The 17,583-nt window shown below is 37.8% G+C and overlaps 5 protein-coding genes across 5 annotated transcripts in view; 4 read left to right on the plus strand and 1 right to left on the minus strand.

Annotated features, from left to right (window-relative positions):
* Nucleotides 1-1,290, plus strand: part of LOC18789580 — a 3,879-nt gene extending 2,589 nt beyond the window's left edge. Inside the window, exons 9-11 of the mRNA XM_020555395.1 lie at nt 97-156; nt 587-691; nt 771-1,290. Coding sequence (XP_020410984.1) covers nt 97-156; nt 587-691; nt 771-890 — 285 coding nt within the window. The 3' untranslated portion in view covers nt 891-1,290. The remainder of the gene's footprint in view (nt 1-96; nt 157-586; nt 692-770) is intronic.
* Nucleotides 1,936-3,002, plus strand: LOC18791943 (aspartic proteinase CDR1). Its single transcript, XM_020569583.1, has 2 exons — nt 1,936-2,267; nt 2,597-3,002. The coding sequence occupies exons 1-2, from the start codon at nt 1,936-1,938 to the stop codon at nt 3,000-3,002; spliced, it is 738 nt and encodes a 245-aa protein (XP_020425172.1).
* Nucleotides 3,495-4,817, plus strand: LOC18792509 (aspartic proteinase CDR1). The gene has a single exon (XM_007226794.2). It carries the CDS (start codon nt 3,495-3,497, stop codon nt 4,815-4,817), a length of 1,323 nt encoding a protein of 440 aa, XP_007226856.2.
* On the plus strand, nt 10,669-12,368 carry LOC18793203 (aspartic proteinase nepenthesin-1). Its single transcript, XM_007226234.2, has one exon. It carries the CDS (start codon nt 10,818-10,820, stop codon nt 12,162-12,164), a length of 1,347 nt encoding a protein of 448 aa, XP_007226296.2. The 5' UTR covers nt 10,669-10,817; the 3' UTR covers nt 12,165-12,368.
* Nucleotides 12,557-14,800, minus strand: LOC18792644 (CASP-like protein 1E1). The gene is made up of 2 exons (XM_007225799.2): nt 14,127-14,800; nt 12,557-13,059 (listed from the first exon to the last, which is right to left on the minus strand). Exons 1-2 carry the CDS (start codon nt 14,384-14,386, stop codon nt 12,720-12,722), a joined length of 600 nt encoding a protein of 199 aa, XP_007225861.1. The 5' UTR covers nt 14,387-14,800; the 3' UTR covers nt 12,557-12,719.

Consider the following 17,583-nt stretch of genomic DNA (forward strand, 5'->3'; position numbering starts at 1 on the left):
CAGCATCTCCAGTTAGAGCTTTGTTTGGAATAGCTATTAGTTTCAATCAATTCACCCCATGTTTTTTTTAACTTTTATTTACTAATTTTTTTGCAGGGTTTTCTCTTAGTACATAAGCCAGAGGAAGCTGCTTCAGTCATCCAAGTTCTAAATCAGGTTTGATTCCTTATTACACTTTATATTTTGATAGGGGAAATAAGTCCTACAATAGCTAATTTGAAATCTGAGTCTTTTGTAGAAATGTAAAGCCTTTAAACGGCACCACAGAATCTCTCTGTTGAATGAATGGAGCAACTATGATTCATTTCATTTGTTTATTATATCAGGATACATGACCATATTTGAACTTTTAATACTTCTGTCCACCTATTAGTAAATTTAATGTTTGACATACAAAGAGAGAATAGCTCCTACTCTGGTTTCGCATGAGGTGTGAGTTCCATTGTTGAACACAACTCAAGATTTTGGTTTCAGATTGGCTCCACCTTACCTTTAAGGACAAGATTATGATCAAACTTATTTCCATGTTATGATTTTATTTCATATTTTGCTATTTGCTGACGCCATTGAGATTTATGTATGCCAGACTTTCCCTGATGCAAAGAAGTCCAGCATTGTGGTTGAGCTTCAAAAGTTGGTTAGTGAGTGGCCCTTAGAGGTTATTAGGCACCAAAAGGAAGAGGACAGAAAGGTATACCATTTATGCAACTGTTTTTCTTGTTCAATAGTCTGTTTGAGAACTCAAGCTTACACGTTGTCCCTGTATCCAGGCATTAGCCATATCTTTAACATCTGATATTCCTGCAATGGTTAGTGGTCTATTAACCACGGGCTTACAAGTGAATGTAAACATTGAGGACCTAACCAGCAAAGAAGGTGTTCTTTATTGAACTCCTCGGGAATGAATGAAAATCTGAAGCTCCATGTGCCGTCCGTATCCTGTAAAAGAGAGAACCATGTGTTTTGGCCATGGTTGATGAGCACTCCAATGATTGCTCTCCTTACAAAGGCAATGCAAGTTTTGTTGTTATGTCAGTGATTTGATTCAATTAACTTTACAAGTGCGTTTGTATCATTTCAAATATCTTCAAGCTGAAACTTCTGACCCGGAGGGATATTTTCGGAATGTGACATTTGATAGGTTAATTTTATACTCTAGCTAGATCTTTCAGAGCAAGAGGACCTACTAAACCCTATTGCATAGTTTCAAATCACAATTTCTGGATTTGGGAAACGTGAAGTTTTTCTTTTAATAACAATTAATGGATGGCCGTATATATCTTTTGATTTCTCGACAGTGATTCACATCCTTGAAGGTTTTCTTCAGTTTCCTATGGCAAAATTTTCAAATATAAACCGTAATTCTTTCTAATGTTCACTCAGCCTTTTTTATGATAGTAAAAGATTTTACACCCTTTATGCTTCTCTTGAGCTATATAGTAATTCTATGATTTACATAAACAACTGATGCACCAAAGTGCTGTAAAACGGACAACCAATGCACGAAAATGCTTTGGATTATACTCCTATAACAGTATCAATTGGCTCATAGGTGCATAGTTTCTGCCTGCAGTGGGATATGGCTGTTGTTGCCTCTCTCTTTCCCAGCATTTTCTTCTTCCTGTATACCACCTTCATTCTTCAATCCACAAGTGCTATCAGCAGCACTGGTGGTGATGGCATTGCCCCGTTTGCCTGATCCACCTCAACTCACCTCTTTCCCCATTATACAACCACTCCATGACCAACCTTGAGCGTATACGAGCAGCTGCTTACCGTTCTTTTTTGCGCCTCAAGCACATCCATTCCCTCACCACCTCCTCTCCATCCTCACGCCAGGAATATGATATTTCTTCTAGATTAGTCCCTTAAAACGGTGAGTACATGGTACTTTCTCTGTAGGCAGGGACACCCCCTACTCAAATTCAGTCCTTTATGGACACTGGAAGTGACGTCATTTGGATAAAATGCTTACAAAGTTCCAATGTCTTTAACCCTGCAGAATCTTCCTCTTGCAGCTACTATTCGTGCGATTCCCTTTCTTGTAATGATCTAGGTGCAAGCGGCAACACTTGCGGAGGCAGAGATTTTCGTGAACCTTGCTACTATATAGGAGAATATGTAGATGGTTCCACAACAAGGGGAACTATTTCTCATGACAAGTTTGCATTTGAAGGCTCTGAGAGGGAGCTTGTAGATGTTGGACACTTGGATTTTGGCTGTTCCTACTACTCTTCATGGGAATTTGTGGGGAACCAAACAAACAGGTGCTCTGGGCTTGAACAGGGCTGCTTTGTCCTTAACTTCTTAACTGGGCATAACGAGGTTCTCATACTGCATGGTGCTGCCAGACAATGAGGAATCAGTAAGCAGGATATATTTTGGATCAGAAAAACAAAGTTCTCATACTGCATGGTGCTGCCAGACAATGAGGAATCAGTAAGCAGGATATATTTTGGATCAGAAAAACAAAGTTCTCATACTGCATGGTGCTGCCAAACTCCATTTGATCAAGAGGAAAAGGCCTACTACTATGTCACTCTGAATGAAATTAGCATTGGTGATCAAGATGTTCCTCTCCCTGATGGGTTTTTAGTATGATAAGTGATGGGGAAGGAGGGTTTGTTTTTGATTCAGGCACAACTTATACGATGCTTCGATCAGAAGCATATGACGTATTCGTCACGGCACTGCACAAAGCCATACGCTTGCTGCAAAGGAGAGATCCGATGGAATGGTTTGAGAAGTGTTTCGAGGGAAGTTTTCAGGACTTGGACTCTGCAGGACCAGATGTCACATTTTTTTTTTATGGTGTACAAGTCATGCTAACGAAGCAAACTACTTACATTGAAGTAGAGCAGGTACTTTGGTGCCTTGCCATTATCAGGTCCAATGAAAAGTTGTCCACATTTGGAAATATTCAGCAGCGGAACTATTTTGTTGGTTATGACGTTGAACAAGGAGTGGTTTCGTTTGCTCCGGTTGACTGTGCTACCTTCTGATCACGATTAGATGATCACGACTTGGCACGGGGGTTAGCTAGGTTAGCCGTATAGCCATGGCCAGGAGCCTGGACATGCTTTTGTGTCATATTAGTCTTTCCCCATCTTTTGATTCCAAGACAGGCATTCACACCCCTGAAGCTTTTCTTCAGCTTCCTGCGTTTTTCCAGTACGAACCCTTAACCATAAAATACCTAACCCCGCAACAATTCTGTCTAATGTCCAAATATTATTCACTCAGCTACTTTTGATGCAAGAGTAAAGGTATCACATCCTTGATGCCTTTCTTGACCTACTTTTTTTATAATAAAAAAACTCATTCACACTTTATATTAGTTCACAAACTTACATGGTATACATTAATAACTAAATCTACTCCTAATGCTGCCTTATTAATAAAAAACTATTGCACCAAAATGCATAGCTTACCTTCCTAAAAAAGCATTAGTTGGCTAGGTGCTTTTCTGATGCAGTATTCTCATATATTAGATAATGGGCATATCGCTGCCCTCTCTCTTCTCCAACATTTTCTTCTTCTTGAACACCATCTTTATTCTTCAATCCATAAACTCTATCAGCAGCAGTACTGCTGGTGATGGCTTTTCTGTTCGTCTGATCCACCGTGACTCACCTCTATCCCCATCATACAATCATTCCATGACCGCCTATGATCGTATACATGCTGCTGCTTATCGTTCTGTCTTGCGGCTTAACCACATCCACTCACTCACCACCACCTTTTCATCCTCAGAACATGACATCTCTTCTAGAATAGTCCCTGAAAATGGTGAGTACATAGTGACTTTCTCTGTGGGTACTCCCCCTATCCAAGTACATGCCTTCATGGACACTGGAAGTGAGGTCATTTGGGTCAAATGCTCACAAAGCTCCCCTGTCTTCAACCCTGCAAAATCCTCCTCTTATGGTCACCATCCGTGTGATTCCCTTGCCTGTGAGGTTTTAGGGGTAGGCAGGAGAACCTGCGCAGAGTTTCTTGACCCTTGTTACTATAGGGTAAGATATGGAGATGGTTCCACAACGGAGGGAACTCTGTCCCATGACAAGTTTGCATTTGAAGACCCTGAGAGGAACCTTGTGGATGTTGGTCACTTGGATTTTGGTTGTTCTGACTTCTCTTCATGGCATTTTCGTGGGAACCAATCAGGGGCTCTTGGCCTGAGCCGGCAACCCCTGTCCTTAATTTCTCAACTAGGCATAAAAAAGTTCTCATACTGCATGGTGCTCCCTGACAATGAGGGATCAGGAAGCAGGATGTATTTTGGCTCAGAGGCAGTGATCTCTGGTGGGCAAACTCCACTTCTGAAGGGAGTGGATTGGTATTACTATGTCACTCTTATTGGAATTAGCATTGGTGACCAAAATGTACCTCTCCCTGATGGGATTTTTAACATGACAAGTGATGGGAAAGGAGGGTTTATTATTGATTCAGGCACAACTTACACATTCCTTAGATCAGAAGCATATGATGCATTGATCGAGGCACTCGGGGAAGCCATAGATTTGCCTCAAAGGAGAGGACCAAGCCAATGGTATGAGTTGTGTTTTGAGGGAAGTTTTGAGGACTTGGATTCTGCAGCACCAGATTTGAAATTCATTTTTGATGGTGCAGAAGTCATTCTAATGAAACAAACTACTTACATTGAAGCAGAGAAGGGGCTTTGGTGCCTTGCCATGGTGAGGTCCAATGAAGAGTTGTCCATACTGGGAAATATGCAACAACAGAACTATTTTGTTGGTTATGACCTTGAACAAGAAGTGGTTTCTTTTGCTCCAGTTGACTGTGCTACCTTCTAGTAGGTAGTGGCCTAACCAACTTCAATAATATTTCTGATCTTTCCAGACTTTTAATCAGAAAAACATGCTAGCAAGTCTTTTTATCAACCTTTTTTTTTGTTGGAACAATAGAAAATACGAATTTAAAGATAATAAAAATTCTTAATAGAATTGTAATAATCAAATACAATAACAAATTTATATGAAATTAATGTAAATTAACAAACACAATAGAAATATTGACAACTTTAGTGATTGAGGCTTGCAAGAATTGCAATGTCCAAAGACAGATTTCGCCCTTGCCCTTGTGCTTGGTAGTTCTATAGGCGTCCATCTCCCAGGATTCAACAATCGATAATCCTAGACTATGACAAACCAATTATATATTTATACTCTTAAGACTAGACTCAGAATTGATCAAAAGAGTAAAACTAGAGCACTGGGGAATACTCTAAATTTTCACGGGTAAGAACTAGTTGGATAGCCATACAACACGGGTTTTTTTATAATTAACCCAAGTGACCTCTGGAATAATAACAGTGGCTGTTCACTAAATGACGCCACTTATGCAAAGGAAAGATGCAACTGCACTTAATTCAATTGCATCCGATGCAACCCTTCATACCTAAACAAAATAATTATTTTCATTCACACATTAAAAATTAAAAATTAAAAAATCTAATAAATATTATAATATTATTTTCCAACACCTTTTATTTCACCCTTGAGAAAACAGAAGCCGCAAGATCGAAGACCGATTTGTCCTATATATATATATATATATACATCCGCCCAGCGCTTATGCGCCACGTGTCAAAAAGTAAAGCCATAAGGCTACACGATTTTAAAAAAAAAATTAGAAAAAAGGAGTATAGCAGCATGGAGCATTTAAAAAAAATTATATTATCTTTATTCAACAATATGTGAGAATTATATGTATAATACGTGAATTTTGTGTGTCTTATTGAAATTTTTATAAAAAAAATATGGGTATTAAACATGAGAAATACGTGCATATGTGTATAATATACATTATTAAGCATGAAAGTACTATAATCTTTTTACAGGTAATAACTCTGGAAAAGTAAAAAATCAAAAGGGGAAATAGAGACTCGAGTAATGGCCTAATAGTAATGCATAGAGCTCTTGGGCTATGGAGAAATTTAATTAAGATACCCAAACAATTTCACGAAAGACTTAATAAATATAAATTAATTATTTTGTAGACTTTTTCTTTAATATTTTTATATTAAATAAAAATAAAAATATAATTACTAATTAAAGTAATTCAAAAAGCTAAGATATTACTTAATTACATATATTAAATTAAAGAAGTAGGCCAAAAAAAGGAGTAAAAAAATTAATTATATATTTTTTAAATTAAAAAAAAAAACCTCTCTCGACGAAAATTCGTTGGCACAGGTCTATGCTGGTGAAATTTCGAGGATTAAATATTCTTTTTAAAAAGTATAGCTGGGATGCTATACTATATATATATATATATATATATATATATATATATATAAAGACACTCCCACTGGCTAGGTGCCACGTGTTTAAACAGTAAAGCAGGCAGGCATACTATTTTTAAAAAAAATTAGGAAAAACGAGTATAGCCGCACAGCTATACTATTTCGGATAAAATTCAAAAAAAATCTAGTAGAGCCGTTATACATAGACCCGCCCAGCGCCTATGTGCTATACTATTTTTAAAACAAAATTAAAAAAAGAGTATAGCCACACGGCGAGACTACTTTTTAAAGAAAATTAGGGGAAAACTAAGTATAGCCGTGCGGCTATACCATTTAAAAAATATATATTATTTTTATTCAATAATATGTGAGAATTATGTGTATAATACGTGAATTTTGTGTGTCTTATTGAAATTTTTGTAAAAAATATGTGGATTAAACATGAGAAATACATGTGTACATGTATAATACATTATTAAACGTGAAAGTGCTAAAATCTTTCTACGGGTAATAACTCTGAAAAATTAAAAAAATCAAAAGGGGTAAATAGAGACTCGAGTAATGGTCTAATAGTAATGCATAGGGCTCTTGGGCTATGGAGAAATTTAATTAAGACACCCAAACTATTTCACAAAAGACTTAATAAATAGAAATTAATTATTTTATGGACTTTTTCTTTAATTTTTTATATTAAATAAAAATTAAAATATAATTACTAATTAAAGTAATTCAAAAAGCTAAGATATTACTTAATTAGATATATTAAATTCAAGAAGAAGGTCAAAAAACAAAAGTAAAGAAACTAATTTTATATTTTTAAAATTTAAAAAAACCCCTCTTGATGAACGATTGTTGGCATAGGTCTATGCCGGCGAAATTTCCCAGATTAAATATTCTTTTTAAAAAGTATAGCCGTGCCTCTATACTATATATATATATATATATATATATATATATAAAAGATGCACCCGACATCTAGGTGCCACGTGTCAAAACAGTATACAGTTCCCTTTTATTGAGGGATCCCTCAAATAATTTTATTTGAGGGATGCTCTTTAGGGTACTCTACAATTTTTTTTTCAAATGATCCAAACCATCTATTTTTTAGGTCTTCATTCATAGATCATCTTTACAAAAAATTAGACAAATCAGAAACCATTTCGACATCCAATTGTGTCTTACAAAATCAATGAACACAGTGCTTCCAGAAAGTACTAAATTTTCAATAACTCAAATAAATGATCAAATATTATCGGATTCAAGTAATTTTTTGTAGAAATGATCTTTGAATGAGTATCTATAAAATAGACGGTTTGGATTAGTGAAATACAATCTAGAGAGGGGCCTACAAGGAGTGTCCTTCAAATAAGCTTATTTGAGGGATCCCTCAGTGTAAGCTCTCTGTATATATATATATATATATATATATATGTGTGTGTGTGTGTGTATGTGTGTGTGTGTATACCCGCCTAGCGCTTATGCACCACCTGTCAAACGAGTATAGCCATGCGGCGATACAATTTTTTAAACAAAATTCAAAAAAAGAGTATAGCCGCACGACTATACTACTTTTTAAAGAAAATTAGGGAAAAGCTGAGTATAGCCGTGCGGCTATACCATTTAATATATATATATATATATTATTATTTATTCAATAATATAATACTTGAATTTTGAGTACTGCTCGTGCAGCTGGATCACGATGGTTTGGTGGGGGAGCAGTCCTCCTAATTTGATCTTCATCCCTTGACTGGTGCAGAAGACTCGAACTTCGGGGAGAAATGTCAACAACTCTTTGTTTCTCGGCAAGCGAATCAGTTCGGGAACATACCTCTTTACCGGGCAGATTGCAGGTCTTGAGCTTGTCAGTTGGAGACTTGAGTGGAATGTCCCGAACATTCAGCATGCCGCCAATCTTTTTACTATCAGTGCCGACGAGGTGCTTGACACTAGCAGATGACAAAGGAGCAGCTCCCGCTTGAGTCTTCTTAGCTGACGAGACTTCTTTCGAAATAGACTTGATCATAGCAAAAGGAAGTCTTGGCTTCTTTCTCAACGGAGACACATCCATTACCCTCGAGGTTCTAGCTTCAATTTTTGGAGGACTTGGCATCAGCCTTTCTCTTTTCAAGGAGTTTGGTTGAGGACTCCTCCATTCGGCAGATTGTCCGAGTCTAGGCCATACTCCTTCCATCTGTCAATATCCTTGGGAGGGGTAGACCACCAGCTTCTTTCCGATACTCACTTAACAGCCAACGCCATTTGCGAAACCTCACAGGGATGTTTAGGGCCCAACAGACGTTAGCCATGTTCGGCTCAAGATCCAGCTTCTTGCTGATGTCATTCTCTGCAAGTAAAAGACATAAGTCAGTCAGTCATATATCAAAGAAATTCAGACAAAGTTGAAGCATATCAATAAAGTATGACGTACCATCGTAGTAAGTGAAGGGAACAAGTGGACCTTCGTTGACCTCGCCTTCCCATTGTCTTCTAACACATCGACGTGCCATACATGATCTCCTTGGTTGAGATTGCCAAACAACTTGGTATTGCACACACGGACCTGAGCATAGTTCTCGTAACGCCTCACTTCGAAGAAGTAAAAGAACTCCTGCATCGTCAAATCCAGCTTGAAGAAATGGCTCAGATTCTTAAAACACATGATTGCCTGGTAGATTGGCTTGGGGCACACTCCATGCGTAGAACACTTCCCTGAAGAACTTTGATAATAGGAATGTGAAGCATAAAGAGAAGTAGAATGGATAGAATGTGATAACTATGGCATTCAGATAATTCGGATCCACACAATGCACATCGTTAGTCGAAGCCGCCGCTAGCCTGACATACACGTTATCAGGTATGGCATAAGCATAGGTGGCGCACCACTTTTGGAAGTGAGCCTTGGTGGTGACACTATGCAGATCAACCATGAATCATTTCTTGTGCACCTTGGAACCACCCTACAAGTACAAAGGAACTTATGAACTCAATGATCAGCTACCCTCATTGGAAGACTTAATTGGTGAAGAGGTGCAAAAAGGGAATAAAATTGCAAGTAGATAGCATGTCAAAACCCTAAGTTGTGACAAAAAAAGAAAGAAAAAGGAACAGCAACTCGGCCCAAGCCACACCAAACCGCTTTTACGGCCCAGATAGCGCCAAGCCCGCAGCTCGTCAGCATCCCCATGACTCCAACATGCGCCATCATTACACCGCATCAGTCAAATGGGCCTGGCCCATGACATGAAAAAAAAAAAAGAAAAAAAAAGTGGTGGCAGCCGTCGCCAGCAACCAATGCCGCCGTCGCAACTGGTCGTGCTAGCCACTCCATGCGGTCACGACGACAACTAGCTAAGCCCACTCAGCTAGTCCTGGCAGCAAAAAAAAGAAAAAAAGAAAGAAAGGGAAATTCATGGGAGCCGGCAGCAGCGTCGATCATGATGACAACCAGTCGAGCCCACCCAGCTGGTCTGCGAAAAGTGGACAATAGCGTGCTACGACAGAGTCGATCCTGGGATGTGACATTAAGTCAAAGAAGAATTACAAGCCTATTCCCATTGCGAGTCCAACTTGAAGAAGAAGTCAAAAGCCTACTCCTATTAGAAGCCCAACTCAAGAAAGAAAGTCTAGATGTAGTTGGAGAGCCCGATAAATATTTCTCATTGCCTCCATGCCTCACAAGCGCAATGCAAAAGCTTGGGGGGGGGGGGCATTTGTGGGAACATATATTTCATTGGCCAATAAGAAGACGACACGTGGAAAGGGAATATTCCTTAGGTCAAACTAATTACCATAATTAAAGTCTATTTAATTACGGAAATTATCTTTGATTTAAGATAGGAATATCTCCCTAAATCAAGGAACCAATCTCCACCAAATCTCTTGAAATAATTTCTATCATCTTTTTGGGGAAAAATGTTAGGATTATTCTCCCAAATTCCTAGCACACAAGGAGACTATAAAGACATAGCTACTCAAGACATTTGAGGTAATTCTTTTTAATTGCTTTCTCACCTAAAAAAACCCTCTCTCTCTCTCTCTTGCCGTCGCCCCCTCCCCACTCTCTCTCTCTCACAAGGCTAAGCATCACCACACACGGCTAAGGCCATCCAGCTCTCCCAATGAGAGAAAACTCCATTCATTTTAGCTATTGTCGTATCTTTATCAAGATCCAATTGAACTAAATTAGACATTAGAGGGCCTTTGGCCAACACTCCGCGGGTGTATTCTATTTACTCATATTTATTTTGCAGGGATCGAGAAAGAGAGATAAGGAAGATCGAAGGTTGAGGAATCACATCCTTGATGCAAGAGTAAAGGTATCACATCCTTTTGATGCAAGAGTAAAGGTATCACATCCTTGATGCCTTTCTTGACCTACTTTTTTATATAATAAAAAACTCATTCACACTTTATATTAGTCCACAAACTTACATGGTATACATTAATAACTAAATCTACTCCTAATGCTGCCTTATTAATAGACAACAATTGCATCAAAATGCATAGATTACCTTCCTAAAAAAGCATTAGTTGGCTAGGTATTCTGATGCAGTATTCTCATATATTAAATAGTGGGCATATGACTGCCCTTTCTCTCTTTTCCACCATTTTCTTCTTCTTGAACACCATCTTTACTCTTCAATCTATACACTCTATCAGCAGCAGTACTGCTGGTGATGGCTTTTCGGTTCGTCTGATCCACCATGACTCACCTCTATCCCCATCATACAATCATTCCATGACTGCCTATGATCGTATACAAGCTGCTGCTTATCGTTCTGTCTTGCGTCTTAACCACGTCCACTCACTCACCACCACCTTTTCATCCTCAGAACAAGATATCTCTTCTAGAATAGTCCCTGAAAATGGTGAGTACATAGTGACTTTCTCTGTGGGCACTCCCCCTACCCAAGTACATGCCTTCATGGACATTGGAAGTGAGGTCATTTGGGTCAAATGCTCCCCTGTCTTCAACCCTGCAAAATCCTCCTCTTATGGTCACCATCCGTGTGATTCCCTTGCCTGTGAGGTTTTAGGGGTAGGCAGGAGAACCTGCGCAGAGTTTCTTGACCCTTGCTACTATAGGGTAAGATATGGAGATGGTTCCACAACGGAGGGAACTCTGTCCCATGACAAGTTTGCATTTGAAGACCCTGAGAGGAACCTTGTGGATGTTGGTCACTTGGATTTTGGTTGTTCTGACTACTCTTCATGGCATTTTGTTGGGAATGAATCAGGTGCTCTCGGCTTGAGCCGACAGCCCCTGTCCTTAATTTCTCAACTAGACATAAAAAAGTTCTCATACTGCATGGTGCTCCCGAACAACGAGGGATTGGGAAGCAGGATGTATTTTGGATCAGAGGCAGTGATCTCTGGTGGGCGAACTCCATTTCTGGAGGGAGAGGATCGGTATTACTATGTCACTCTTATTGGAATTAGCACTGGTGACCAAAATGTACCTCTCCCTGTTGGGATTTTTAACAGGACAAGTGATGGGGAAGGAGGGTTTATGATTGATTCAGGCACAACTTACACATTTCTTAGATCAGAAGCATATGATGCATTGATCAAGGCACTGAACGAAGCCATAGATTTGCCACAAAGGAGAGGACCAAGCGAATGGTTTGAGTTGTGTTTTGAAGGAAGTTTTGAGGACTTGGAATCTGCAGCACCTGATGTGACATTCATTTTTGATGGTGCAGAAGTCATTCTAATGAAACAAACTACTTACATTGAAGCAAAGAAGGGGCTTTGGTGCCTTGCCATGGTGAGGTCCAATGAAAAGTTGTCCATATTTGGAAATGTCCAGCAACAGAACTATTTTGTTGGTTTTGACCTTGAAGAACAAGTGGTTTCTTTTGCTCCAGTTGACGACTGTGCTACCTTCCAATAGGTAGTGGCCTAACCAAATTCAACAATATTTCTCATCTTTCAAGACTTTTAATCAGAAAAAAAAAAAAAAAAAATTGCTTGGAACTCTTTTTATCAACCTTTGATTTCACCCTTAGGAAAACAGAAGCCACAAAATCAAAGACCTCTCTCTCTCTCTCTCTCTCTCTCTCTCTCTCTCTCTCTCTCTCTCTCTCTCTCTCTGTGTATATACACTTTGTGAACACAAGAAAGTCCCCACTAACCCAACTTTTTATTTTCCTTCCAATTAATGTTTGAAATTGAAGATACTCTTCAACTTTTTCATGAGAGATTATGTCATAATGATCTAATTGCTTCCATGTCGACTTTTGAAAGCAATTGACAACAATATAAGTAGTTTCAGAAATACTATAGTGGACAAATAATATTTCAGAAGATATATAATATTGGTGAAAGAAATCAAATTTCTTTATTATGCACACACCAAACTAGCTAGTACTTGACATAGAGAATAAAAATCGGGCTCTACCTCTGTTATAGGTATTGCAAATTATATGGTGCAGTGCATGCCATTATTCTACTTAGACCTCCTGTGGAGGCCTAAGGCAGCAAGCACAACTAGGTACATAAATGCAAGAGATCCAAGCATGGACAGGACTATTGCAGCTGCCGCATGGTTACAAAATCGCCCGAACACGTTGCAGACCTTCTTCCATTGCACATGTGAATTCCCTTGGTACCCCATCAGACCAATTGCCGTGGCGGCTCCATTGCAGGAGAAGAGCAATGCCACCATTAACAGATCAAGGAGGATGATCACCAGCCCTAAGCTGCTCTTGGTGCCCCGATTTGCAAACGAAAGGACTAGGGAAAATGCCGCATATGCACATGCTATGGCATTTGCTACCACAAAGTACCTATACATAGTCAACCTTGGTAAAATTAGTTACTAGAATTATACAATAATTACTTACCAATAATCTAGAGTTACCAAAACAAAAAGAAGGAAATTTTAAAGGAGTTTTAGTTGTTGTTGGAGTTCTTAACAACACACATTTTTTGCTCGCCACTGTTAATTGGTAACATTACAATACCCATTCATCTGTGTTGTGTAAACATAAAGTAATTAATGCGATGTTAATATTCGCCCCGATTACAGGTGGTGAGTAAACATAAAGTCTACAAATTATAGACTGCGGTGTCCAGCACTAGCTGACTGAAAATTAGTAAGACAAAGTAGTTGAGGACATTTAAGCAAGTTTCTGTCATTGAGAACTCCTCTATCTCAAGGAGGATGATAATGATAACAACAATGGTGAGAAGGGAGGATTACGTACTTATGAGGGACTTGTAAACTCTTGGATGATATTGTGGTTGGTGTTGACCTTTCCACATAAAAGAAAACAAGAAAGAGGGACTTGTAAAGTTTTCTCACATGCATAGGGGATTTTATGCAATCACGGGAATAATAGCCAGAAATATTTAGATAAGGCATGGGTGGGTGGAGGACCGAGTCAACTATGTGAGTTTACTGTAATTTGGAAGCCAAGATCTTCCAGGTCTTCATGTAGGAGATATGTGTTCTATTTTGATCTAAGAAATCCCTCGTTTATGATTTTGGCCTTAAGCTTCAATTTGTAATGTATCAATTCACATCTAGCTTTACTCACACCAATCTCTTATAGGGTTATGATTTCTCGGTCTTGGTAGATATCTCACATCTCGCATAGTATGTTATGTTGTGAGATTGTTAATGGTTCTCGAATTACAGTATGATAACATAACATATTAGATTTTCTAACAGACATGTTAAATTTCATAAATAAATTAAATAAATAAAAACATGTTAAATGATGCAAAACAAAATAAACTGTATGTGTGGATATATCATCAAAGAAAACATTAGTAATTAGTTAGTGTTCAAATCACAGAGAGAGAGAGAGAGAGAGAGAGAGAGAGAGAGAGAGAGAGAGAGAGCGCTTACACAAAAGCAGATAAGTAATGCCACTTAGCAGTGGCTGGAAGATCAATAGGAGGCAAGGTTGGGATGATCTTCACTGACACAATTTCGGTTTGTTTACTCACCCCAAGAACTACAGCTGCAGTTACAGTTAGCATGAAGGCCAAAATCCTCAGAATTGACTCACAAGTCCCAGTTTTTCTCTGGTTTGCTACCTTCCCTTCCTTCTGATCCACCCCATCCATCCCACTATTGCTCCCAATGTACTGGCCCTGGCTCTCCATGTCCCCAAAGTAACAAAGTACCAAAGTACCAACCCAACTCAGAGACAGAAAGAGAGAATAGGAGAGAAGTTAAAGGACTAGGAGTAGTTTGAAGCTTTAAATAGAAAGGCAGAGTATAGTCGGTTTATGTCCTTTTTTTTTATGAAGGAGAGAGTGAAAGAGAGGATGGCTTTTTCTTAAACATATACTTTTTTATTTAATAGACATTAAAAGAGAAAGGAATCGAACCGAAGAACTCGAATGCAGGTGTAAATGCCACTATACTAATGTCTTAAACTACCACGCTTTTGTAGAGAGTGACTTTTTGGACAAATGGGTTAGGGTAGGGTCCTTATGGATTTAATTTCAATGACCAACTAGGGAATGGCAAGGGCCAACAAAGGAAGTGGATAAGTTGGAAGAAGACGCACTGACAGAGGAATAGGACTCTGTTGGTTATGTGCTCATGCTATGCCAAATTTTCATATTTTCGATATGTATGTATGTGATCAATTAGATATGCGGTCCCGGATTTATCTGCAGTCTCTCTAGACTCTATAGCTTGCGGGGTTTTCAAATGTGATTAGGACCAGCTGCCTAACAAGTTCAAGATAACTCTCAGACTCATGGATGGCCAACTGACAAGAAATGCATTATGTTATAATACGTGAATTAGTAACATTATGTGACGGTGTTCTCATATCACATAACATAATGTTGTCTCTTCAGTTAATTTTCCACAAGTATTAAACACACGAGTTTCAATGATACATGCGATTTACGGATAATTGCAAGACTAGATTTAGAATTTGATTGCGATGGGTTAGTAGGTTTTTCCTAACTAGTTACTACAAACAAAACAAAAGAAAAAAGAACAAAGCTTACCAAAAATGGTTATTAGATTATCGAGGTCCATAATGCTATTTGTACGGTTGGGAAGATCAAGTGCCATCAAAGCTCGAGTTAAAATGCTGGCATTCATGATTTGATCCATATATTTATACCTGCATCGAACTATATATGCATATTATTTCCTTTAATCCAGTATCTACTATCTATGCCTATGAGGGAACAAGTAACCAAACATTTTAAATTGTCATAATAATTTTCTTAAACAATTGTTTTTTATTGTAACAAAGAGCAGATCTCCACATATCTTTGGAAATTAAGTGCACGTTATGGCCTCTCTTGTCTCTTCTCTTGTGAACTGAAGATGTGTTATCCACACGTATTTCCAACACGGCTACAAGAAGATTGGCTTCATTGGCTTTTACACTACCAACACGGCTACAAGTTGCCCACAAAAAATCTTCTTCTTTCAATTATATGGACAAGGCCGCATGACCCGTATTTTGAAATAAAAATTTCAACGAAAAATTAAAGAAGAAGAAATTTTATACTAAAATAAATAAATAATTAAAAGGTTTTTAAATTCTATTTAATTATATGTATTCTCTCTCTCTCTCTCTCTCTCTCTCTCTCTCTCTCTCGTCTCCCTCACCTTTCTCATATGTCATTCTCTCGTTAAAAGGACTGACAAACACAAAAAGTTCGTAGAAAAAATAGTTAAGAACAATTATCCTTATACTCGATATCCTGTGTTAAAATTCTCCTCCACTATCATTTATATCAATAATGAATGGCAGCAAAAACAGATCCTAAACCATGTTTTGTAACTTTTTTATTGGTTAAGAATGCGATCCAATCCAGGGACAATCACTTTCTTATCTACAATATTGTGCAGACGTGTCATTGTTTTCCCCCTCAGAACTATGAATAAATTGTTAGTCAACACATAAGATAAGAATTTAATTTCCAGCATATAAATATTAGGAGGGATGATTTTTATAAGTTGGCAGTGACAAGGTGATGAAGTTGGAAAGAATACCTAAAAATACGAAACAGCCTTCAATGATTCAGAATCGCCTCAACTATAATATTATTATTATAACGCCAGCAGTGAGTCTTAAATCCTGGTAGTTGATTGAAATTCAATAACTTGACCTACTATACTTGGAGTTATGACGCATTACAAAGCTATTATTATTATATTTTTTTTATGTATAAAAAAATTATTTTTGATATATAATATATTATGAGGGCTGACTACAATTATTATTATTAGAAAAATGCCATAAATTGCATTCATATTTCAAGGCTAAAGATCATCTGCCACAAGAACTAATACTGCTCTCTTTGCGGCAAAATCACAATAAAAACCCAAACCCTTTTGGACGTACGGGGATTTGCATAGGCTTGCACATTTCATAGGCCTTTGAAAATTCAATATCAAATCAAACACAATATGAAGACGTAAGATTTGATCTCGATCCAGGTGATAGGGAACCCATATAATGAAAAACACTTGTGTGAAATATTTGCTATTTCCGATCAATCACGGCATGTCATATGTAATAATTTTTTCACATGACAGTTTGTGATTCGTTAGGAATAGCAAACCAGTGCTAACTATTCACGTTTCATACAAGTTTTTCTGTCTTGCCGGTCAGAGTTTTCGACTGAAAGTGACAAATATTTTAAAAAATGTTAATGTTATTAAACTGAATTAGAGAATACCTCATATAACAGCGCTGGTCAAAATTTTAGATAAGAAGTAAAAAATGGTACAATTCTACTTCAACAATGGAAAATCTAATAGGGATAATTGCTGCATATATAAAGCGCAGCATTATTAATTATTGTTGTATGACCAGAACGTTCATATATACTTAAATTCTGCAGAAACGTGCACGGCGAACTGACGAAATAAAACAGTCTACTTTAATATTTATCTGAGCTAATTATGAGGTTAATTATTTATCGACGGCTAGGTCGGCTAGGATTAATGAAGTATATAAACTTTAATTACTTTCTGCAACTAATAATGCATACAAACTTTAAATTGATTTCAAGTCTAACTGTGAGAGAGAGACGTTGCATCTTCCAAACCCAATTTAGATTCCAAGATAGTAAATTTCAAACCATAAGGCTTTTCTTGCAGATGCAGTTTTAACCCCAAATATAAAATGAACATGTTTGTCTCCATTGTTTTCCAAGATGATCCCCTGTGTGGATTTTTACAAGTACACAAGAAGTCTCGGTGTGGTATCGACCGAAGGCTCTCTAATGCTTAAGTCGGCTAAGTAGTAGATTAGATGTAATTTTGACAAAATAACAGTAGTGCTTTAGGTTAATTTACCTTTTCATTTTGGGAACAT

The sequence above is a fragment of the Prunus persica genome, chromosome G1, assembly GCF_000346465.2.
Source record: "Prunus persica cultivar Lovell chromosome G1, Prunus_persica_NCBIv2, whole genome shotgun sequence".
Classification (NCBI taxonomy): domain Eukaryota; kingdom Viridiplantae; phylum Streptophyta; class Magnoliopsida; order Rosales; family Rosaceae; genus Prunus; species Prunus persica.